General features: G+C 33.0%; 1 protein-coding gene and 1 long non-coding RNA gene across 4 annotated transcripts; both read left to right on the top strand.

The window, feature by feature from the left end:
• Positions 1-7,293: 7,293 nt before the first annotated feature.
• LOC147396691 (ER lumen protein-retaining receptor) lies at positions 7,294-24,967 on the top strand. Of its 3 annotated transcripts, XM_086451741.1 has the most exons (8): positions 7,294-7,567; positions 7,928-8,437; positions 8,607-8,805; positions 14,007-14,272; positions 14,451-14,566; positions 22,397-22,470; positions 22,917-22,980; positions 23,071-23,363. In XM_086451741.1, the coding sequence occupies exons 4-8, from the start codon at positions 14,099-14,101 to the stop codon at positions 23,105-23,107; spliced, it is 465 nt and encodes a 154-aa protein (XP_086307867.1). In that variant the 5' UTR covers positions 7,294-7,567; positions 7,928-8,437; positions 8,607-8,805; positions 14,007-14,098; the 3' UTR covers positions 23,108-23,363. The 3 variants fall into 3 exon arrangements, 2 of the variants coding, with proteins under 2 accessions (XP_086307867.1, XP_086307866.1); XR_015180891.1 differs by lacking the exons at positions 7,928-8,437; positions 8,607-8,805 and adding an exon at positions 24,346-24,967 and having other exon boundaries at positions 7,295-7,567; positions 23,071-23,179; XM_086451740.1 differs by lacking the exons at positions 7,928-8,437; positions 8,607-8,805 and having other exon boundaries at positions 7,295-7,567.
• On the top strand, positions 14,575-15,739 carry LOC147396692 (uncharacterized). The gene is made up of 2 exons (XR_015180893.1): positions 14,575-15,447; positions 15,547-15,739. It is a non-coding gene; the product is annotated as an uncharacterized LOC147396692 (long non-coding RNA).

The following is a 24,967-nucleotide window of genomic DNA, read 5'->3' as shown; positions in this document are numbered from 1 at the left end:
TATTATTAATAACATATTTTATTCTAAAATTATGAGTAATAGCTAAAGAAATTATATGTTTTCTTAATTCAATTACATTATTAAAAATTTTACCAATATAAATATTTAATATATTTTCATCATCGTCGGATGACGAACTCAAATTGTTATCAAAAAATTCATCTACATCACTCTCAAAATTATTTTGTGTTACAACATTACATTGAATTGTATTGTATGTAATATTATGGTCAATATCAGTATTTTGATATTGATTTAAAGAAATAGGCTCACCTTGACCATAATTTAATTGATACATTACAAAATTTTCATGTTGTATCACAAAAATAATTGTATTTGGGAATTTTGATTATAATTTAATATATATTTTCAAGTTCCTTAACCAAAAATATCAATTAAAAAAATTTTATTATCTAAATTGATAACTGACCTTATTGAAAATTATCGTTGAATATTGCAGATTGAAATAATAAGAGCCTTTAATTCCGCATATGTAATTTTTGATGAAGTTGATAAAATTGTGTATTTCCACCAATATGTGTGATACTTTCAACAGAACTGTCATATCGATAAATAATTGCTCTTGATCATATTCGATGTAAATTGTAAGAGAATAAAAATATGAAGAATTATTAGAGAATCAAAAGAGTAAAAAAGAAAAATCCCGAAGTAAAATAATGAGATATATATATATATATAGTATAACGGTAAAAAAATGACTAAAAAACGGCTACGTAATAGTCAAATTGAAAATTTTAAAGAAGAGAAACATCTTAGTGTCCAACGTGATTTGGAGTTGGACCCTTGGAAAAATCCTTTGATCTTTTAACTTAATATTGATTTGACAATTTTTTTTTTCTATTACATAAATAGAGAAAAAATTAAAGAAGAGAAACATCTTAGTCTAACGTGGTTTGGAATTGGATCCTTAGAAAAACCCTTTGATTTTTTAACTTAGTATTGAGTTGACAATTCTTTTATTAAGAGAAACATCTTAGTCTAACGTGTTTGGATTGGATCCTTAGAAAAACCCTTTGATTTTTTAACTTAGTATTGAGTTGACAATTCTTTTATTATATTACATAAATAGAAAAAAAAAATTAAAGAAGAGAAACATTTTAATGTCTAATGTGGTTTGGAGTTGGACCCTTGGAAAAACCCTTTGGTCTATGCACTTGTTGATTTGACCATTCAGTTTCTCTTCTCCTACATAAATAGAGAAAAAATTAAAAAAAAGAAACATCTTAGTGTCCAACGTGGTTTGGAGTTGGACTATTGGAAAAACTCTTTGGTCTATGTATTATTGATTTGACCATTCAGTTTCTTTTTCCTACATAAATAGAGAAAAAAAGAAAGAAGAGAAACCCATCAGTGTCCAACGTGGTTTGGAATTGGATCTTTATGAACTTGTTGATTTGACCATTCAATTTTTTTTCTCCTACATAAATAGAGAAAAAAAGAAAGAAGAGAAACCCCTTAGTGTCCAAGTGGTTGGAATTGGATCTTATGAATTTTTGATTTGAACCATTCAATTTTTTTTTCCTACCTAATAGAGAAAAAAGAAAGAAGCGAAACCCCTTAGTATCCAATGTGATTTGGAATTGGGCCCTTGGAAAAACTTTTTGGTTTATGAATTTGTTGATTTGACAATTCTTAAGTCATTGGTTTATGCACTTGTTCATGTCTTCATGTAAAACAAACCACGACTTCGCTTTGGAGACAATCCATCCCACCTCTAGAGTTATGGATCCCCTTATGGGAATCATTTAGAGTATGATACCAAAAATAAAAGTTTATTTCAATGTACCCGCATAATATTTTTTTTCTATTATTGAATTGTAAAATTTTTAATTTCATTATATCTTATCTTTAAAATTTTAATCACTTAAAAAAGTGATTTCTTCACTATAGGTAAAAATAAATTATCTCACTCCCAGACTCATTTCTCGAGGACGATCTCCTTCTTGGATTATAATTCAAATATGTGAGAATTTTTAAGATTAAGACCCTATAACAATCAAATTGGTAGGAAAAAAAATTAGAAAGACTGAATTAGGGCATGAGACAAAAGCCTTTTTCCTGTGTGTTGGTACATGTATTTATAAATTCCTAGAGTCCTAGTAACTCATTTTTTGAAAATCTTGCACATATTCTAAAATTCTACTTGGATTCGGATCTTGTGGTCTTTATATTATTGATTTCGTGATGAATTTCTATTTTTTATTTATTTTGCTAATCTTCTTCTAATTTGGTTTGAGAATTTCACTCTAATACAGATCATGTAGATCGTAGAAAACTTTTCGTTTAAGGTCTGTCTTTATTCTATTACTAATTATGTAATTTGCACAAAAGCTCTAAGTCATGTTAAATTGAGTGCTTCAAATTCTTAGACTTGTCACTCAGGCTAAGTCCTCTCAAAGAATTATCTAAGATGATTGATGAATTTTTTAGTTGCTAAACTACTCACCCATCGAATGATTCTATTGATTTAAGGATGAGACACATGTCACTTCCGACTCAGTCTTGCCTTGCTTTAGTGGTTACGTGGATGCATCTTATTGGTCCTTGTTGTCAAACATAATTATGCCCTCATAATCATTTATGACAAAAAAAATGTCGATTTAAATGTTAAAGGCAAAATCTAACTATTAAGGTAGGGAGACATGTCTGTTATTCCATATTAATAAATTTAGTATGAGTTAAAAGGAGAATGAAATCTAAGATAAAATATACCATTTAAATGGTTCATTAATAGATTTTCTAAGACCCATTTGATATATTGTAAGAACATTGTGTTTTGACCTCGATGCATCATATTATATTAGATAGATTATATTAACACACCAACTTTTATTTATTTCACACCAATCTAAGGTAAATAATTGTATAATTTCAAAATGATTGGTGTGTTGTAAGTAAAAGTTGATGTGCCAATAAAATTTCTATGATTTTATATTAAGTATTTGCTTGGTTTAATGTTATCGTTATTTACTTTAAATTATAGGAGTAAACGTATCAAGGTTTAGAATGCAACCTAAATATATAAGACATGTTTTACATGTTCCACCTACTTATTCATGTTAAACACCTCTCCCAAATATGTAAATCTTGTTAAATATTTCTTGATATATAGAGAGCTTATTATCTTAGTCGTCTCAGATATTCCAATAACATTGATTTAGAATGAATCATAAAAACCTATGTAGCGATTATAACTATTATAATTGCTCTTTGAACTGTGTTTATGTCTAATCCTAGAAGTACAATATTAATTTTAATTAACTAAAAGGTGGCATGTGGAACGGCATAAGTTTTTTAATGGTTTATTTGTAATTACTCTTTTCAAGAGAGAAAAAAAATCGACTGTTTAATGAATTTTTTTTTTAACTTGATTTTTTTAAAAATAATCAAGAGAGAGAAAGTGGAGAGAGAAAAATAGGAGAGAGAAAACAACCGGTCATTCAATGACCTTTTTTTAAACAAATCAATTTTTTTAAATAATTAAGAGAGAGAAAAGGAGAGAAAAAGACAACTGGTTATTCAATGACCTAATTTTTTTTTTTAAATTCGATTTTTTTTTAAATAATTGAAAAAGGAGAGAGACAACAACCAGCTATTCAATGGCCGATTTATTATCCTTTTGTTAATTTCAAATAAATTTGATTTTTTTTGTGAAATAACTTTTTTATGTGAAATAAATTTTTTTTTTATAATTTTTCCATATTTTTATTACATTTATACTCTTAATCTGAGTCGCCTATCTACAATTTAAGTCATATAATGACCTTACATATCTCAGAATACAACTACTTAGACCATATACTACTATCAAATTAAAAGAAGAAAAATGACAAAATATAAACAAATGGATGGATGAAAACCAAAGAGATAATTATTATGCCTCTGATTTAGGCGTGAAGGCATCTAAATCTGTTCCAAATTCATATAACATGGGAGTACTAAATTAGTGCAAAGAACGATCAAATGAATTTGTTGGAAATTTTTATAACACTAATTTGTTTATTAGCTTTGAATGTTATTGAATTATTTATTTCCTACTACTAAAGTTTTATACTTCTACAATCATGGAGAATGGCTGGCTTTGTGCATGTACCATTTTGCCCCACAATATTTTGATAATTTACATGACTTATCCCCATTGAAAATTAAACTTGAATTAGTCGTTTTCTCTATTGTTGGCACAAATTTGAAACTTGAGAGTTCAGGTTGAACTTTGATCAAGAACCAGTGTCACTTCAATCAAGAATCAACGTCTTCTCCAACCTTTGATTTCAACAACTCTAATCACTTTCCTACATTCTTCTCTATTGCTGAAACTAGAAGTAAGTCAGAACTCACAATTCTCATCTCTATTGTGTTCATAACCACCGCAAAACTTGCAATATTTCAAATTTTAGAACTCTCCTTGCAACTCATTAGATCCATTTCAGATTTTCATAACCCGCCATGAAACTTGTAAATTTTTTATTTATTTTCGAAAACTCCATTAAACCCATTTTTTGATGGTATTAACCCATTTCAAATCTTCTCTTTACATGCTAGATTTGTTTAAGGTTACTTATAAAAGCACCCCACGAAATAATAAGGACAACCCACACATAGTCAATTTATTTTGTCTTATATGGGTTAAAAGTTTCAGAATAAGCTAATTTTTTGTGAGGATGATCTCTATGATGAATTGATCATCCTGACCAAAAATCAGTCCATTCTAAAACTCTAACTCCCTCAAAACTAGTTTACAAAAGATGGATTATTTATGATTTTTGAACTTGTTTTGATGGGGTTAGACGATGCGAAATGGGCTGATTTTTGGTGAGGATGATCTACTTATTATAGAGATCATTCTCACCAAAAATGAACTTATTCTGAAAGGTTTAACCCATATAATGCATGTCTCTACCTTCTTGGTTCTTAACTAGAGGGGTGAACCATGGGATTTTTTTTTGGAGAGTATACCATGGGATCTTGGTCTTAGAAAAAGATTAAATGATTGAAAATTTGAGGACGCTATCTCTATGTCATAATTGTTTGCCTCCATGGGTACTTTACTGGATAAGGAGGGTCGTCGAATTTAGAAAGACAATAAAGATGACTGTTTGTCTATCAAGTCTTTCTATTCAATTCTTGAACATAACAACAAAGTTTGTTTTCCCTCTTCTTTGATTTGGAACTCCAAGGTTCCCACTAATGTGTCCTTTTTCATATGGTAGGTTATTTTGAATAAACTTCTAACGATTAACTCTTTTAGGCGTAAAAGTCTCATCTTAATTGATTTTTGTTGCTTGTGCAAATCGAGTAGTGAGTCTGTGGATCATATTCTTATTCATTGCGAGATTTCCTTTGACATTTGGTCTCATTTCCTATCCTTGTTTAAGGTATAGTGGTGTCTTTTGAGTTCGGTTATCTCTCTCATTTTTAGTTGGAAGGCCCCTTCTTATTTTGGCAGATAGAAGATTTTGTGGAAGTTTACTCCCTTTGCAATTTTTTGGGATTTGTAGAAAGAAATGAACGTGCGGACTTTTGAAGGGAAAGGAGTAATCGTGCAAAAGTTTATATATAGTATTCTTGGGTTGTTATTCCTATGGTGTAAGCAATTTAAGGAGTTTAAGGGTATGTTTTTTGAAGATTTTCTATTTAGATGGGAGTATGTAATTCGAAGTTAATCTTTTTGTTGTTCTCTTTGCTTGTTAGTTGTATTCTCCTTTGTGGACATCTTGTCCTATTTTCAATAAAATTTAACTTATCAAAAAAAAAAAAAAGAGAAAAACATGACATGTGTAAAAACAATGAAGTAAGCTTTAATGAGAAGTTTTGTTTAAAACTGTTTGTACCATCTGCTACGTACTAGATTTTAGGCCTAGGTAACAATCATATTCGTAAAGTCGGAGTACAAGTTTAATATGACAAGGAAAAAATTCGAAAAAAAAACATTGAAAATGGGAAAAAAATTGATAAAAATAAAAGATAAAAAATATATAAAAATAATGATATATATAGGAGGCAGTTCATGAGACATATTTAAAAACAATGCGTTTTCAAAATATGGGTTAGAGGTTTTGGATTGAACTGATTTTTTGCAAGGATGGTCATTATGATGAGAAGATCATCCTCACAAAAAAGCAGTTCAATCTGAAACTTCTAAATCCATCAAAAGTGATTTACAAATTATTGGTAAAAAATTGACGATTCATATTCTAAATCACTTTTAATGGGGTTAGAAGTTTCAGATTGGATTGATTTTTTTTTTTCCAGATGATCTTCCCATCATAGAGATCATCCTCACAAAAAATCAGCTCAATCTGAAACTTCTAACCCATATTTTGAAAATTTATTAATGTTGCATTGTTTTTACATATGTTTTTTCATATGTCATTTGATCCATAAATCAAGTTATTTTCATCAAATCCCATATTTTTACATTTATGAGTCACCAAATTCTATTATGTATTAAATCTCACATTGAAAAAAATAAGAAATTGTTTAATTTATTTTTTTTTTGAAAATGTGAAGTAATTTTTACATATGTTTTTTTCATATGTCATTTGATCCATAAAATCAAGTTATTTTCATCAAATCCCATATTTTACATTATGAGTCACCACATTCTATTATGTATTAAATCTCACATTGAAAAAAATAAGAAAATTGTTTAATTTATTTTTTTTTGAAAATGTGAAGTAAATAGGAATAAAATGGTGCTTTTTGTTTCAAATGAAAAAAATCACGTTTTTTAATCATCAGAATGCAAGATGGGTTATAAATGCGTTTTTTCATTAAAAAAAATGCCATTGTTTGTTACTAACCTGACAAAATTGAAGGATATTTCAATCTTTGGATAAGATGTAAGGGTTCACTAAAAACCCATAACATATTTGATGGACCATGTTTTCATATGTTAGACCCATTTTTTTTTCAAATATTTCTTCCGAGTCATTGGGGACGACTCAATGTGATGAACGATCCATATAAAATATCTCGCCCGAGTCATCTCGGTTAAATCACGTGCTTGACAGTTCACACCACCTGTCAGGTTGCCCTATTCCTGAATCCTCATTACACGAAGTAAGTAATTCCATGAAGCCATGATCCCATCCGACATGGCAAAAAGCAAACAAAAATCCGAAATAAGATGTTTTCCATTAATACGACACGTGTGTAGAGATGTAGATCCAATTCTATTTTATTATACGTGGCGTCGTTCCATTGGATCAACTGCTTAGAACGGAGTGTTATTAAACAGCAAAACTCTGATCGCAGAGGCAAGAACGGAACCTGGTTAGTGGTAATTACGTCTCGTTCTGGAAATAAGAAGAAAAAGAAAACCTGAAATTTTGAATAATAATAATAAAAAACATTATCTTCCCCCTTTGTTGATCAGATCGATTGGAGAGGAAATCTATCTGTTTCCGAGAAACATTTACATTTCTGATCGATCGATCTATCTATCAATCAAAGATGAATATTTTCAGATTAGCAGGAGATATGACCCATCTCGCCAGTGTTCTCGTCTTGCTTCTCAAGATCCACACCATCAAATCCTGCGCTGGTACTTAATTCTTCATGAATTATAGGTTTATTTTATTTTATTTTTTGATTTTTTAATTTTAAATTTTTAATGGATGCTTTGTTTCTCAAATTACTGGTTGTTCTTGATTGATCCTCAGCTGCATTGTCTTGAAATTTAAACCCTAGATTGAAATACGGACACCAATCGTGTTTCCGTGAATTAGTATTAATTATGGAAAACGAATTTTACAGTTACGTTAACTGGTATCCTGCTTTTGCAATGCTGATTATTAATTTATTTGTTCCAGATCTGTTAATTGGAACAGTTTTTATGCTCTATTTTCTTACAAGGTTATTGTTGTTATGTGGTTAAAGATTCAAAAGCTTTGGATTTGTGTAGGTTAGCATCTTTTTTGATGTGCTACAACTTCAATTTGAGAATCTACGGGAAGCTTATCATGAGCATTTTAGATGAGAAAGAATGTCTTGGCTAGAAGGAAATAGTGTTGAAAAGTTGAGCTTTTGTTCACCACTTTGTATTGATTAAGATAGTTTCCCTAGTGTGCCAACTGCCAATCCTTTCTCGGATCTCATGGAGAGTTGGCTATGAGAATTCTCTTAGCCATTGTTGTCACCTTGGATTTGAGGGGGTACATTGTTGATAGATGATTGGAGATGGTACTTCTGATGTTCTTATAGATCTGTAGGGATTGTCACTGGTGCTGCTTCCTTCGGCAGAATTCGCACCATTGCTCTACATGATAGGTGACGAGCCTCCTGTTTTTTTTCCCCAAGATTTGGATATGGGATTTCCTATGCTGCTGCTGATATTGAGGCACTTTCCTGTGTGCCATCTTCAAGCGGTGAATCGGCCAACGACATCCTCATCCATTGTTCTTTTTCTCAAGAGGTGTGGTCACATTTTCTTTCTTTATTCCAAATGTCTTGGTGTTTCCATCTTCAAGTCTGGCATTATTCCAATGTTGACATTTGAATGAAAAGTTGCTCAAGAAGAGAATCCTATCGCCTCTAATCCTGTTTGTTGCATGTTGGGGGTATTTGTTGGAGCTGAATAGCAGGATCTTTAAAGGAAGGGACATCCTTTGCATGAAGTCTTGACATCCATCATGGGGCTGATTTTCTATTGGACCAGGATCTACAAGGATTTTAGAGGAACTTTTTTCTTTCTTGTTGGAAAAATATAATCTTGTAGCGGGGCCTTTAGCTCCATTATTCTATGTTTGAAAATTTCACAGTGGAGAGAGCTTGACAGTAGTGGTAATGTGACTCGCCATCCTTGTGGCCTTCTGTTATTTGGTGCTCTTGTTTTTGTTTTTTCCTTTTTGTAAATATTTTTTGTAAACTTGGAGAGTGGCCTACTTGGCCACTATTCTCCCTTTTTCTCCCAATAAAATCCGATTTTGCCTATAAAAAAATTTAAAAAATGATGAGTCAGATTTTTTACTCAGGTTTAACTTTAGAGGCGTCATTAGCTCTCCCCTTTGGATCTCCTTAGAGGACCAGGCCATGGAAAGTCGCATTGGATGGGAGGATTGGAGTAGGAATTTTATTTTTTGTTTTTGGTGATTTAGACATTACCCCCCCCCCCCCCCCCCAAACCTTTTGGTCAATATTAGAGATACCCCCCAGTTTTTTCAAACTTATGACATGCCCCCTTTGACCCACATCTGCTATGAGATACCAGCCCGGTCAACACTTTCGTTGAACCAAAGTTTGTACATGGGTCTGTGATGTTGTGATGTTGAAATAGAAGGTGCAGAACATGCTTCAAAGTGTAATCCAATGTTTATGGGTTGAGAAGTTTTAGATTGGGCAAATTTTGGCTAGGATGATGCATGATTTTCTCCCCATACCATATGAATTTTCTCTCCAAAACCTATCATCTTCAACAAGTTTTTTTACCCTCTTCTTCAAGCTTAAGATCCTATCTTTCTCAACCTCCAACTTGCAAGAACAACATAGGGTATTTTGAAGAACGAAGGAAATTTGGGTTTAAAAATCTAGGGTTTGTACATGACATTGAAGAAGAGATTGAATAGGTAAGAAATAGTTAGCCTATAGTTTAAAAACTTGAAGATTGAATATTTTTTACCTTCTTCCTTTGACCTTGAGGTTCTATCTCCTTTAACCTTCAAACCCCAAGAACAAGATAGGAGCAGAAGGATGATCTCGTTTAAGTATCCCAACACGAATCCCTATGATTCATTAGTCAGAATTTCGAGGTGTGAGATAGTCAATCGCACAACCTGATAGAACATTCACAAACAATAATACTTATGAAAAGAAAATATACGCAGCAGAATAAACATTTGACTAACATCTATACGAGAGTCTAGAGCAAGCGGAAGAAATCGACAAACACTGATATAAGTCAATATCCGAAATCTCATAATTCATCAGGTTACAAAAATTTCTAAACTAACATATTTCTTATCTACAAACAAAAACCACTAGGATTCCCTACTAATCCTCAAAGACACGATGGTGGCAAGACATCAATTTGTTCTTCCTCGAGGACCTCCTCAAAAAACTCCTCAAAGAACGGCTCTTCAATAACTGAATAATCTGAAAGGGGAAGGATAGGGTGAGTAACAAGGGAATGTTACGCAGCAGGATGAACGCTGTTTTTAACAGCGAGTCATACATGCACGAGTATCATCAGAACAATTAACATGCAAGTTTTCATAACGTAACATACATAAATGTGTTAAGCATACTCAGTAAAACAGTTATAATAACTTTTCAATTTATCATTTTCAATCATTTAAGTAATGTGCATTTTTTAAATGAAAACATCTATCAATCATTACAAAATAAGAAAAAGATACATAATAAGAACACGGCGTGGTAATCGATAGAGAGCAGAGGAACACGCCGATATAACCAACCGCCTCGGCTATGGCAATACGATATTCCAAACTTAACCTCCGATGTGGAATCCCATCGGTATAGATCTGATTTTGTGGCCGGTCTAGCATACCACATTTGGATGACCATTTATCTGGCTCAGACTGGCCGTTGACCAAGAACCCAATACTGAGTTCAACTAACGGTGAGGTCGACCGTTTGACGACTACAGACTAAAAGTGATCACTAACTAGCCCAGGAAACCCCTCGCGTCTAAGCCTATCAAGAGGCAATGCATGTGAACCCCGCCTAGCTCTACACTAAACAGAGACCGCCTTTACACACAACGTTCACCAGGAAATAAGTAGGAAAAATTCTCGGATTTCATAAGCTGTAATGCTCTAAGGTACCCATACTACCGAAGAGCATAGGACATCTAGTGTTATCTTAGATTGACTCCGCGCCGCTACACAGCACGCGTCACTCTTTATGGGTTTTCTACAAAACGTTTACTGGTAAAACAAAATAATTTATTTTATATATAATATATCTTCTTTAATCGAAAATACAAACAAAATCTGGTAGTGCCCTCCAGTGACAGTATCTGTCATTTCCATCCATCAACCATCTCGTCCCTCATCTATCTATCACGTTTTACGTGGCATGGCCACTACGTAGAACTGGAGGCACTGTCCTATCAATCAGTTAAAACATACGTTCTCTCTATCCATCCATCAATTAAATCGATCATCTATCATCTAATTTCCTACATATCTATTAAAGTAATTTTACTTTAAAGTAATTCGAAATCCATAAAGCATCAACCAAATTCCATTTGATGGTTTTGGTTGAGTCGAGAGACTCGAAAACAAAGATAAAACCATAAGACATAAAAGCTGAAAATCTATGAAAATTTAACTAAGTGTTGAAAAATGATTTTTCAAAGTCGAAATTGAAAACGAACTATTTATTTATTTATTAAAGAACTTAAAGTAATACTTAATTGTTTTTAATAAAATAAAGGTAGGAAATGGGTATACATACTATATGAAAGCAAGAAAAAAAAAAATTAGAACCAAACTCAACATTCGGATACTTTTCCGAATTGCTGATTTTTCGTCGAAACTTGACCAAAATCGATCCAAATATTATACCAACTATAAAATGCTTATATTACATCAAATGAACTAAAATCAATCATAAATAAGCATGCAAACATGATTCAAATCGTTCAAATATGTATAAACTTAATGAAACGATCGATTTATCAACAATCATATGGATTTTCTATGAAATTATCGCATAACTAGAAGGTAGAAGAGAAGGCAACCTACTTCAAGTTATTTTCAACGGTTGAATGGACTTAAAAATCGCCTCCGGCCAATCTCTAAAATTTTTTTCCGGCGAAAATCGGATTTCTTTGCGTCCACGCGTAACCCTCGGCGAGAGGAACAACTTTCTTTCTTGTGCCTAAGCTCGGATCGTTCTCGTTTGACGTAGATCTGAGTTTCAAATATTGAAGGAAAAGGGTTGAGATTTGTTTGGAGAGGAGAATAAGAAAAATCTGATTTTTCTAATAGAATTTAGATATTTATATAACTTAAGTTGGGACATACTTGTCATTTTGGCAATTGTTTTTCCCAAATGTTGAATTGGATAAACTTATACTCTATTTCAGGTGATTTTTCGACACGAATCTAATGGTATGATCAGTTTCCTCAAATTACGTCTCTAAGGTGTCGTTTACCTATTGGGAAAATATCTAATTCGAAATTCGAGGATTTGATAACTTTTTCAATCGACTTCAGATTTAGGCGTGCTTATAGGCTAAAGTATGTTTCTCGATCCTTCTAAATCTATTGGTGAAGTTAATTTTCCTCAAAATTTAAAATTAAGAATCTATACTTTTAAATCAATGCACGGATCTAAAATTCTTTCCTAGAGATACATTTTAGGATTTTCAAGTCATTACAATATATCAAAGAACACGGGCTGAAGATGAGGTTCATTAGTTTAAAATGGAAGATGCGATTGAAGATGAAATTCAATAATTTGACAATGAAAGATTTTTTGGAAGAAATTCAGAGTTTTTTTTTTTGCTTTAGGTTTAAATAGATCATTTTCTATCAGCCTCTGACAAAACCTAGGTTAAGGGGGGCATGTCATCAGTTTGAAAACATGGGGGGGGGTATCTCTTATATTGACCAAAAAGTGGGGGTTCATTCTAAATGACCTTATTTTGGTGGGGATAAACTTTTTTCCATTTTTATAGGATGGTATTAAGGAGTTTGTATCAAATCTTCCATGTGAAACAAATATTAAACGAGTTAGGGATCGTGTCAAATCCCTTGGTCGTCATCTGCAGCATCAGCATTTGATTGAGTTGGTTCCCATTGAGTGCAAGGAAGACATTTGGACGCATTTAGAGCATGCTCTTTGTACAGTGGGGCATTTACTGCTTCTAGGACTTAGGAGTGCATCCTTGAATGAGTTATGTCTACAATCCTGACAAGTGGAATAATTTGACCTTGGGATGCCCAATGTGATGACACAGCATTCCCTTTGTGAAGAGGGTTCTACAGACTTTCTTGATTCAGGACAGGTACTGACAGGATTTTGGCATTGTGATTTGTGAGAGGATTTCAGATACATCTTCCTCGATCACTATATGTATAGAGATATGCTAATTAAACAATTGAAGGATTTCTCTAAATTTTTGGAATGGTTTTTGTTCTAACACATTTTTTTTAGTGATTCAGATAGTGTTTTTGTGGAGTTGGATCTTGAAAACAGGGAACTATTTAAAGTAGATAAATCTGGATTATCCGATCTCATCCCATGTTTCTGCTGGCAGAGAAATGAAATGTAATCCTGATCATTGGATGCCATGGAACATAAATGAAAAGAAGCTAGGATCGAAACTGGCCGACTCTGATACCAGTGGGATAATTAATGACATATCATGAGATGAAGAGACATACATTCCTTGCCATCCCTTCAGTTTTTGTTGGGTTCTCTTGCTTAGCCTTTCTCTGCACCTTCCCAGCCTGAGTTTCTTGTCTTCCCTTGTATCGAAAGTCCACAATGGACAATCATTATAATGGTTTAGTAAAGGACCTTAGCATCCTTCCTGAAACTAGTTTGCACTCCAGACTTAGTTTACAATTTCTCCTCATATCCAGCTCACCTTTTGATCCAATATTTATAAGAATTAAAATCCGTAGCATCAGTAGTAACCAACTCGGGGGAGACGGCACTGGCTAGGTTTTGAATCACAATCTAGCAAATATCCCATTTTTGGGAAGTAAAAGACTTTCATGGATGGCAATTGATGGTTACTTTGATCTAATGCAAACCTTGCTTTCCTATGGTTAGAATTTTTAAAACCATGCAGCTTTGTCACTGCTATTTCTTTTGATAACTATCTCATGTTATGTACCATTGTCTTTCAAGCTCATTTTTGGTTGCTGTTTCATTGTGCATGATATCTTTTGATTCTATTGTAACTCGTAATTTCCTTTTCTCTTGTGGTTTTCCCATGGCTTTAATAAGCAGTTTATGATGCAACTTGTTTATAATGCGTGACATTCAGCATCCTTGATTGTAAGCAGGCATTTCTTTGAAGACTCAAGAACTCTATGCTCTTGTTTTTGCTACGCGGTACTTGGATATTTTTACCGATTTTGTCTCACTGTATAATACCATGATGAAGTTGATATTCTTGGGAAGCTCGTTCTCTATTCTTTGGTACATGAGACGCCACAAGATTGTTCGTAGATCTTATGATAAAGAACAAGACACCTTTCGCCATCATTTTCTCATACTGCCGTGCCTACTTTTGGCACTAGTAATTAACGAAAAGTTCACTTTTAAGGAGGTGTGTCCATGTCTTCTGTTTGAGTCGTTACTGGCTACTTATGCTCGTGTTTTATTCATTTTGAATGTTGTCATTCAGTTTTATCTGACGCTACTCAATCAGCGTGATAATTCTCGCCTCATTGTTTTTAACCACTGTTTCTCCATCATACTCACCTGTTCCCAATGCGATGGAACAGGTGATGTGGACATTTTCTTTGTATTTAGAGGCTGTTGCCATACTTCCTCAACTGGTATTGTTGCAGCGGACTAGGAATATTGACAACTTGACAGGACAATATGTTCTCCTTCTTGGGTAAGATACTATCTTCCAATTATTGTTTGATAGATTTACTGACTTGAGCATTATCCTAGCGAAGTCAATTGTCTTATTGGTACCCTGTCCTTTGTTTCTTCTCGTGGTATTGTAATGCTCTTTAATATTGATGTGCATCGCTAAAACAATATATATATGTTTGGAGGCTGTTTCCATACTTCCTCAACTGGTGTTCTTGCAGCAGACTACGAATATTGGCAACTTTACAAGACAATTTGTTTTTCTTCTCTGGTGAACAACTATTTTCAAATTCTTGTTTCATGATTTACTGATTTAAACATTATCCTAGCGAATTCAATAGTCTTATTGGCCATCTATCCTTTGTTTCTTTTCGTTGTATTGCAACGCACTTTAATATTAATGTGTATCACTAAAGTTGTTCTCTATCTCTATATGTCTATAATGTTATATCAATAATTTTATAATTTGTCCCCTTATTATTGAACTATGTTCATTGCTCAATTGTGCTGATAGATCATTGGTTTTTTTTTCCTTTTGATTCGTGATCTATAAGATTTAAAATTGTTTATTTTATTTGTCCAAAATTAGACCAAAGAAGGATTCTAGACACAAAGGGTTCCACCTTTTGAAGGTTGTTGGAGTGTCCCTCTTGTAAATTTGGGAAAATAAAAAAAGATAAGAGTGATTCAATAGAGCTCAGACTCAAATTGGGTCTCCAAGAGTTTTCACCCTCGACAAAGATCTTAATACTAGATTTTCTAACCACCCAAATTTTTTTTATAGAAAATCTAGCATCATGACATAGTACACTCCTGGAATTGCTTTCAATCAATGTAATTAAGGGTGAAAGATGCACTTAAGGCGAAAAGGCCTCCTGGTGCCTGAGGCGCAAGGTGCAGGTGAGGTGCATGCCTGCTTGCATGGTATATTGAGATACAACTTTGATTGCTGATGATTGAGACAAATATATTAAGAACACTACTTGTTTTGGCAAGTAGGGATCATCCACATGGAGGCGGGTTTCAAACTTAAGCGAAAACTTCAACTTAAAGAGCAAGTAAGTCACAAACCAATTTTTTGTGTTTTTGAAATTTTACAACTAAGAAATTAAATACAGAATTTAAAGACAAGAAAGTAAATAAGCGGATGAAGACAGAAAGTAAATACAATAAATGAAAACAAGTAAAAACAGGAAGTAAAGGTGTCTATGGGATTGAATCTACCATGAGACGAATATTAGTTAGCATAGTATTTTAGTTTATGTCCTTTTATTACTCAGGTTAAGATCGCATTAGTGACTCTTAACCTGGAAAGTAAAGAATTCAAGTCCAAAAGTCTGTGAGTCTGGAATCCAAATCCAAGATTTCCTTCTCTTCTCGAGTTATCATTTTGAATGATTCTCCATCATTTCAAGCATCAATCATACATGGATTTAACCCAAGGATGAAAGATCACGATGTGTTACGGAGAATAAGGAAAACTATTATAACGAAGTAAATTCTCAATGATTCTCCATCATTTCGAGCATCAATCATAAAGGGACTTAACCCAAGAATGAAAGATCACGATGTGTTATGGGGAATAAGGAAAATTACTTAATCATAATTTTAATCAACAAGAATTTAACGAAGTGGAATCTATTATTCAACGAATTATCTTAGGACATAATTAAAAACACTAAGCTAACCGGATACTCGCTCACGACTTCCTCAATTTCCTAGACAGTAAGGGTCTAGCCGGAGGTCATTGTAATTAATCGTAAACCATAAAAGAAAATAAAAGAGAGAAGAGATGGAGATGAGAAAGAAGCTTGATTAATCTTCAATCTTCAATGTACAACTTCATGATGTCTTCTCTTCTTTACAACTTGACTGAAAAACTAAGAAGATGGGGCTCAACTCCTCATGGAACTAACATGAACTCAACCTCCCATTCTCCCACAATTGGAGCTCAACTCCTTATTCCTCCCCCCCCCTTTAGAGAATGGAATTGAATTGGAATCAACTCCTTAAGCTAGTGGAATTCTCCCAACTCCTTTTTTGAGAATTAGAAGGTGGGAGAAAATGGGATGGGGTGGAGTGCATTGGTCAATGGTCTCTTAGGTTTTGACTAGACCTTGGGCTTAATAATGGACTTGAGTTTGGGGTTACATGAGTATGAAGCCCTAAAGAACTTTTACAACAATAATACAATAGCCCAAAGGTTTTTACTCGATCTAGTCCAGCCATGCCATGACTCAATTATCTCATATTGTCACGCCTCAAAAACTCAACAAAAATCCTCACGATTCCCAAGTTGAATCCAGAAGCATGATATATAACTCATATCATGATAATCAATAAATATACGTAAACGAAAAATAAATAATTATTTGTCATACCTGATCATTGCCCAATAAAATAGATATGTATCGTCAAACATCAACACACTTGACATATACATAAAATAGTAACGACATAATACTGTGTTCGTAGTTACATAAGAAAATGACAGCGGAAGACTTAAACCTAACTCTAGTTCAAGACTTATTATTTGTACCTATGCTCCTTTCCTGAAAGCTTTGACTGATCATTTATAAGGCCATGATATTGAGTCTCTTAAAAAATATCACCTAAATCAGGTATGCCTGAAATTTGTGATGTCGTAGGGGTGAGTAATAGAGGAGTTACCCAATAGGGGATCTTACAATTCTAAATAATAACACCCTACTTGTAGTTTAAACATTCTAGGAATTCGTAAAACTTGTTATTCAATATATAATTGAACATCGATATCATAAAATCTAGTAGAAAATTGAAACACAATTAAAAATTTGAAAACAAATATTCATAATATAACATCAAATAATATAGTACTATAATAAAGAGTTGAGGGTCACGACTGATGTGAACATCTCAATCAAGATACGATTATTCAAATACTTCACCAATGTGGAACCCTACTGTTAGTTCCTGATTCTATGGTTAGTTTCTGCCACAATTTGGGTAACTGTTTTTCAGTTCAGGTTGGCCGTTGACCAAGGCCTTAAGAAACGGGCCAAATCAAGTAGGTCATTCTTTCTTAACTACTTTAGACTATTAATGATCATTAACTAGCCATCTTCATCTATGTCAATCTGGTGTGCATGTGATCCTTGATAATCTCTATCAATTATACAACTATTTACATTTTATTCTCTATTAAAGATAGAAAGGAAATTCTTGGATTCCTGTTGTGATGTTATGTTCTTATGTATTCCATAATACATAAGAACTCAAACAACGTAACTGTTATCCTAGAATAACACATCGTTCTTGAAATGTTATAACATGTTATTTTTTAAGGTTTTCACATTCTCTTTAATAAATCACTAAAATACTACATATATGTATTTGTTTTCTTTTGAAAATGTATTGAAAGTAAAACATGCACGTGTCTTAAATACTCGGTCCACTCTTAAATATACAGCCTTGTCTCTCTTTTCTTTTTCTTTCTTTTCTCTTCTATTTTTTTTTTCAATATGTGAAGTTGAGGAAAAAAATAAGCTAAAACAGAATTATAGATATTATCAAAATATCTAGATATTTACCAAAATATCTAGATATCACTAAAAATTCTAATTTTATTATAATTTTCTAGCAAAAAGGACTTTAGTCAGTTTGACTTAGTCAAAACTGGGTGACCAAAGTTTGACCAGGTTGACTTAACTTGAGTTAACAATGATTGACTCGGTTAATCTTAGTTGACATGGTAGAGGAAGATATATCTTATGAAGAAGGGCTAGTATAGATCATTAGTAGAAAAGAGAAAATATTGCGATCACGAGTTATTCCTTTAGTAAAAATACTTTGGAAACATCATAATGTGGAAGAATCAATTTGGGAAAAGGAATCAGGTATACAGACTCGATATTCAGAATTATTCATCAATAAGGTATATTCTTAATTTCGAGGACAATTGTTTTAGGTGGGGAGGTTGTAATGTCCAAAAAAATATATATTAACCAAGTCAACTAAGGTTGACCAAGTCAATCATTGTTGACTCAAGTTAAGTCAACCTGGTCGAAGTTTGGTTAACCAATTTTGACTAAGTCAAATTGACCAAAGTCGCTAGAAAATTCTAATAGAATTAGAATTTTTAGTAATATCTAGATATTTTTGTAATATCTAAAGTTGTATTTTAGCTGATTTTTTTTCTTAACTTCACACATTGAAAGAAGAAAAAGAAAAGATAGATGAGGCTGTACATTTAAGAGTGGACTGGGTATTTAAGACACGTGTATGTTTACTTTCAGATCATTTTGAAAAGAAAACAAATATCTATATGTAATATTTTAGTGATTTATTAAAGAGACTGTGAAAACTTATAAAAAATAACGTGTTGTGGCATTTTTGGAATAATGTATTATTCTAGGATAACAGTTGAGTTACTTGAGTTCTTATGCATTATGGGATGCATAAGAACACAATATCACATCAAGAATTTGGGAATTTCCTTTCTATCTTTAATAGAGAACAAGATGTAGATAGTTGTATAATTGATAGAGATTACTAAGGATCGCATGCACACCAGATTGGCATAGATGAAGATAGCTAGTTAATGATTATTAATAGTTTAAAGTAGTAAAGAAAGAATGACCTACTTGATTTGACACGTTTCTTAAGGCCTTGATTAACGACCAACCTAAGCCGGAAAACAATTGCCCAAATTGTGGCAGAGGCTGAGCATAGAATCAAGAACTAACGGTGGGGTTCCACACTGGTGAAGTATTAAAATAATTGTATCTTGATTGAGATGGTCACATCAGTTGTGACCCTCAACTCTCTATTATAGTACTATATTATTTGATGTTATATTATGAATAATTGGTTTTTAGATTTTTAATTGTGTTTCAATTTTTTACTAGGTTTTATGATATAGTTATTCAATTATATGCTGAATATCAAACATGCATGATTTACGAATACTTAGAATGTTTAAACTGCATGTAGGGTACTATTATTTAGAATTGTAAGATCCCCTTTCTGGGTAATTCCCCTATTATTCACGCCTACGACATCACAAATTTCAGATGCACTGTTTAGGTGATCCTTCCAAAGAGGTTCAATACCATGGATTTATAGATGATCAATCCTACCTTCTAGGAGAGGAGCATGATTGCTACTAATGAGTCTTGAACTAGAGTTAGGTTTAAGTTTTTCGCTATCGTTTTCTTATATAACTACAAACACATTATTATGTCGTTACTATTTTATGTATATGTCAAGTATGCTGATAATTGATGAAACATATCTGTTTTGTTGGGCAATGATCAAGTATGACATATAGTTATTTATTTGTCATTTACGTCTATTTATTGATTATCAGGATATGAGTTATATATCATGCCTCTGGATCCAACTTGGGAATCATGGGGACTTGGGTTGAGTTTTTGGGGCGTGACACATATCATCTCACATTTTCTGATTTCGGTTTCTTCATCAAACTTGTAGATATCTTCGTTGTGTTTCAAATGAATCCAAGTTTGTTTAATTTCAACATTGATGCAGAAAGTTATGCTCGTTTTATGAACCCTGCGCAGAAGCCCATGTCTTCAATATTGCTTTTAGAAAAAATGTGAATTTTGCATTTTCTGATTTTTTTGACCTAGCTTTTTGTATCATTCCTTCTCGTTTCGATTACGGTTCTATGGAAAATAACAAACATCATTTATTACTTCTTAAATTAACATTTTAACAATGTTTTCGGGAAATATAAATGTGATGATGTTTGTACGTCCATTTCAGTAATTCTCAGATTATTAATCGGAAACCTTGTCTTTTTCATGGTTTATTAGGTACCAGAAAAGCATATTCTGGATACCGATCAACATTTGAGTGAAGCAAGGCACAATAAAATTATAATATAATTATAACATTATTAAAAGAATAAAATAGTGAAGAATGGGTTCTAGATATTTTACATTTTTAATGATAAAAAATTATATATTTCAAATAAATCTTTTTTGTATGTTAGGATTATGCAATCAAATCTAAAATTGATGTCTTATTTAAACAAGATACATATATTTTATTCGATTTTTAATGAGGCGTGCGCTTGGTGCGCCCTGCACCTTGACTGAGGTGCAGTCAAGGTGTGTGCCTTAGTATACCTCAAATATATTAAGGTGCCTCCTGTCCACCCCACCTTCAGGTGCACCAAGGCGCTCGCCTTGACTACACCGCTTTCAATAGTTTTTGGGGGATGAAGAATTTGAGTAAATTTACTGATATTTACTCCTTAGGATAAAGGTTGCATTCTTATGAGATTTTAATCTCTTAAGCTAGTTAGAATACAATTTTTGACCGTTAACATAAATCTAATATGCAATTTCTATCAAGTTGCATAGTTATAACTTATAAGCATACTAAGCTTAAACTCTACTCATATTCTTTGCATTGCCAAACTATGACTACATTTTTGTTCTTATGGTCTCCTTTTAGTTTGTATTTTTTAGCAACTTATGATGTTTATTAAAGAAAAATATTGTGGTAAGTCTTGAGATTGAACTCACTCTTGGTTCAAAGCTTCATGCCATTTTGGAATGTTTCTGCCGAGAGCGGAATGAAACATTGACTCCAAAAGATTGAATGTTTTGGTTAAGACCGTTTCATTTTTTCTCCTGAGTCTTGACCAGTCCAAAACACTGTGCCCAATCCCGAAGTTAGTTCTGTATATGTGTAAAGAAAAGAATTGCAATAGCTGCAAATATCCAAATTTTGATGCCTACATCCAAACGAAATTTTAAACCTTGATCTCACTTCTGTAATGTGCATGTTGCAGGTGCTTATTGTTCAACATATTATATTCACTGTGTACCTCTTGAGTTTTTTTTTCTTTGTCACAGTATATCAATAAGATTATTTTTACCATCTATTTACTAATCATTTGTGGATTTTTCATTAAAGGCATTAAGAAAATAGTAAAAAATCATCTCAATGGACTGCTTCTTAGTTTATTGCTTACACTTTCACGATTGTGTTCATTCGTTATTTTATGTTGTTTAGTCTCTCATCCTTCTCAGCATCTTATCACTGCTACACAATCTATGAACTTGTTTTTGATTGCCTGATGTTGAGCCCCATAAAGCATGTTGATCCTACTGCCATCTTATAAATTTTTTTACTTTCAAAGAATCCATCATAGCTGCATTTGCTCCAGGTTTATTGATATTATTCTCGTAAACAGTGATTATCTGCAATAACTAAGATTAACTTCCCTTTTACTAATTTAATTCCTTTTTTTATGGGTAAACTGGACTTGAACCCATGACCTCAAAGTTGCTTTGCAAGTGTCAAACCAACTTATTAGCTATGGGTCTAAGCCCAAATTTAATTCTCATTCAACTCAAAACTTAATCATCCTCAAAGCTTTATCCTGAGTTTGGGGTCTGCTGATCAAACCATGTTCCTACATTCAGATTTGTCTAAAATCATCTCATACTAATTTAAATTTTAGAAGTTCAAAGTTAGCAGTAGGAAATTTGTTAATGTCTTGGCATGTTAAAGCCCTTTTGAAACTGTGTGAATGGCGAATAAATAACTGAATCCTTCTGTTTTCAGTAGATTCTGATATTAGTAATTGTTGTCATTCATCTCTTGCTTATAGAGATGGCTTTTAACAGAATATAATGCTGGAAGGGCAAGGATGATGATCTCTTTTGCTTGTACCATATTTGCCGGATCACAAAATCCAATCTCTCTTACCATTGTAGAATTTCTTCATTTTTGTGTTGATTATACACGTATTATCCATGTACTCTCTGTTTTCCTTTCTCAAAGTTTCAAATTTAACAATTCAGTGTAATTAATTTTTCCCTGTTTGACACAGTGCGTACCGATCAGTATACATTCTCAACTGGATTTATCGCTACTTTACCGAGGAGCACTATGTCCATTGGATAAGTACATCTCTCTCTCTCTCTCTTGCAGGCATTTACAGATGAGAGAAGTTTCCACAGTCTGACACATTTCAGACGAGGTGGCAGCCCAAAAGGACTCAACATCTGTTATTACTTAACCCACTCTCCATGTGGCAAGTTTTAGTTCAGGATTATCGACTGCGCCATGGACATTGTTGACAATAAAATAAAAAATAAAAAATATGCCCCTTCCTTTCATGTGAGAAACATGATTCTTTTTGCCACCTTGGCAGAGGGTTATTTGGTTGAAACTTACAGTACAGGGAGAGGTTGGGGGGACACAGCTTGTATATCCTTTCTGGACCATTGCTACTTTGTTAAGTGGAAACTCATTTTCTCATCTATCTGAGTAGCAATCACTTGCTTTCTCCGATTCTTTTATCATGTTATAATTTTCATCTACATTTTATGGCTATTTTGTTGTTGCAGCTTGGATGTCAGGGCTCCTTCAGACATTACTTTATGCTGATTTTTTCTATTATTACTTCCATAGGTAAGTGATTGTATTAATAGAAATGGATGCAAACATTTGTGAATTTTTGCCTAAATGGTTTAGCTTACTTTCCTCTGTTATGACTTGCAGCTGGAAGAACAATGAAAAGCTCCAATTACCAGCTTGAGTTCATTTTAACTATTCATAGGCAGCTAAGGATTTCATGCGGCGTGTATGAATATGTATTATTCAGTAACAGGTGCTTCATTTTTTATTGTACTTTTTCCCTCTTGGTTCCTTTAGGTGTCTTACTGTGCATGTTGAACAACAAATGGTCATTGTTTTGCTCAAAATTGATTATGTACACATAAACTGCTTTGTAACATGGAAAATACATTATTCATCTTTTCTTACAAAGTCTCCAACACTTCTTATTTGGTCAACAGCTTTGTACCAAGTATGTGGGATTGCCAAACCAATAAAAAAAACATATGTGATTGCCAAAGACAATTAATTATGTTCATCCATTCTATCCTCTCTAGAGTCATATTTTCCATTGTGCCAATCTTTTCAAGTTTTTTTTTATCTAACACAATCCGTTTCTGTTTTGGCTTTTCCCTAGTGTTTTTGAGCCCTCATTTACACATATCTTCTCATGGGTTTGTTATCACAGTTCTTTTGTTCTATTTTTTTTTTCTTTCATTTTCTAGTTATCTTTCTGAACATCTTCATCTTAGATATGCTAATTATGAACGTATTTATTAGTCTCACGACATTCTTGTTCACTAAGCATGCCCAGCCTTGCAGACTAATAAAATAACCCTTTGATCTGGTCACATAGCACTCTGGAAGCACGCCTCCTATTTAGTCATTTTAACTCTAATTCTATGAGCAGCACTTGTCTTGTTCTCTTCTCTCGTATGGATAATTGAAGATCCAAATGTTATATCGTCACGGAGGATCACAATGCTTATTGTTTGTAGTAAATGGATTAGGGACAAATATTCTGAACTGGAGATTGCTATGCTGCAGAGTTGTATTCTAATTCTTGCTTTAATTTTCTTTAATGCAACATGTCCTTTCCAAGGAAAAGCTGTTGTTAGGAAAGTCAATATTGCAGTTCAAAGTGCTTGAATTTACAGAAGTGTGGTGTGTGTACAGTAGAACTGCCCTATTGCGTGTCTCGATGCATTATGACATAAATAGGCTTAAGAAAAGAAGTTTAATTGTGAAAGTCAATCAATGAGAGATTGGGTTATATAGCCTTTAGGCGAATCGTGTAATCCGTTAAACCCATGAGTTCAAAGTAGCCAAAGTTAATGCACACAATGTCTTCTATAAATAGGGGAGAATTTTTAGTTCTGGAAGACTTCTTAAGACTTTTTTGTTTTTTTGCTAAGTGGCTTCTTTGGACTTCAAATGCAGACTGCAGAACAATTTTTTATACCAATGTGGATTGTCATCTATGAGAAATTAGGGCTCGTTTGGTGCAGCTCTGGTTTCAACTAAAGTGCTTCAATGGAAATCATTCATCTTCATATCATTTCTATAAAAATTGTGATTGGGACATTGATTATTTGGTGACAGTGTTCATTAAGTTCTATTTGGAGTTTAGAAGTACTCTCAAAGTACAAGTGATTTTCCTTTTTGACTGAAACATGTTAAGTATGTGGGACCTCTAAAAATGTTTGGGTCTACATGATTTGTGAAAACAGGTGTAATCCCAGTGGTCCATGATCATCATAGGTTGTGGGCCCTCTGAACCAAAGATTGATCATTTTACATACTTATGAACTTAAGAAAGAGCTTCTCGAGTGATAAAACATGAAGTCCAAAGAAAAGAAAAGCAATAGCATCTTTCGAAGATCGAGGGATGTACGGACTAATCTCTAGAAGTTGGATGGTTAATTATAACTAAAAAAAATCAGAGAGTTGTGCCATCATAGCAAAAATATACATAGCTACATGTTCTTAATTTCTCATCTTAGTTCATGTTTATCTCAATGACAAGAAATTTGCATTGATCGACTCAGGAACATATTTCTTA

Source organism: Akebia trifoliata, chromosome 8 (assembly GCF_017979445.1).
Source record: "Akebia trifoliata isolate Shusen 1 chromosome 8, ASM1797944v1, whole genome shotgun sequence".
Classification (NCBI taxonomy): domain Eukaryota; kingdom Viridiplantae; phylum Streptophyta; class Magnoliopsida; order Ranunculales; family Lardizabalaceae; genus Akebia; species Akebia trifoliata.
This window is presented reverse-complemented; position numbering and strand designations above follow the sequence as displayed.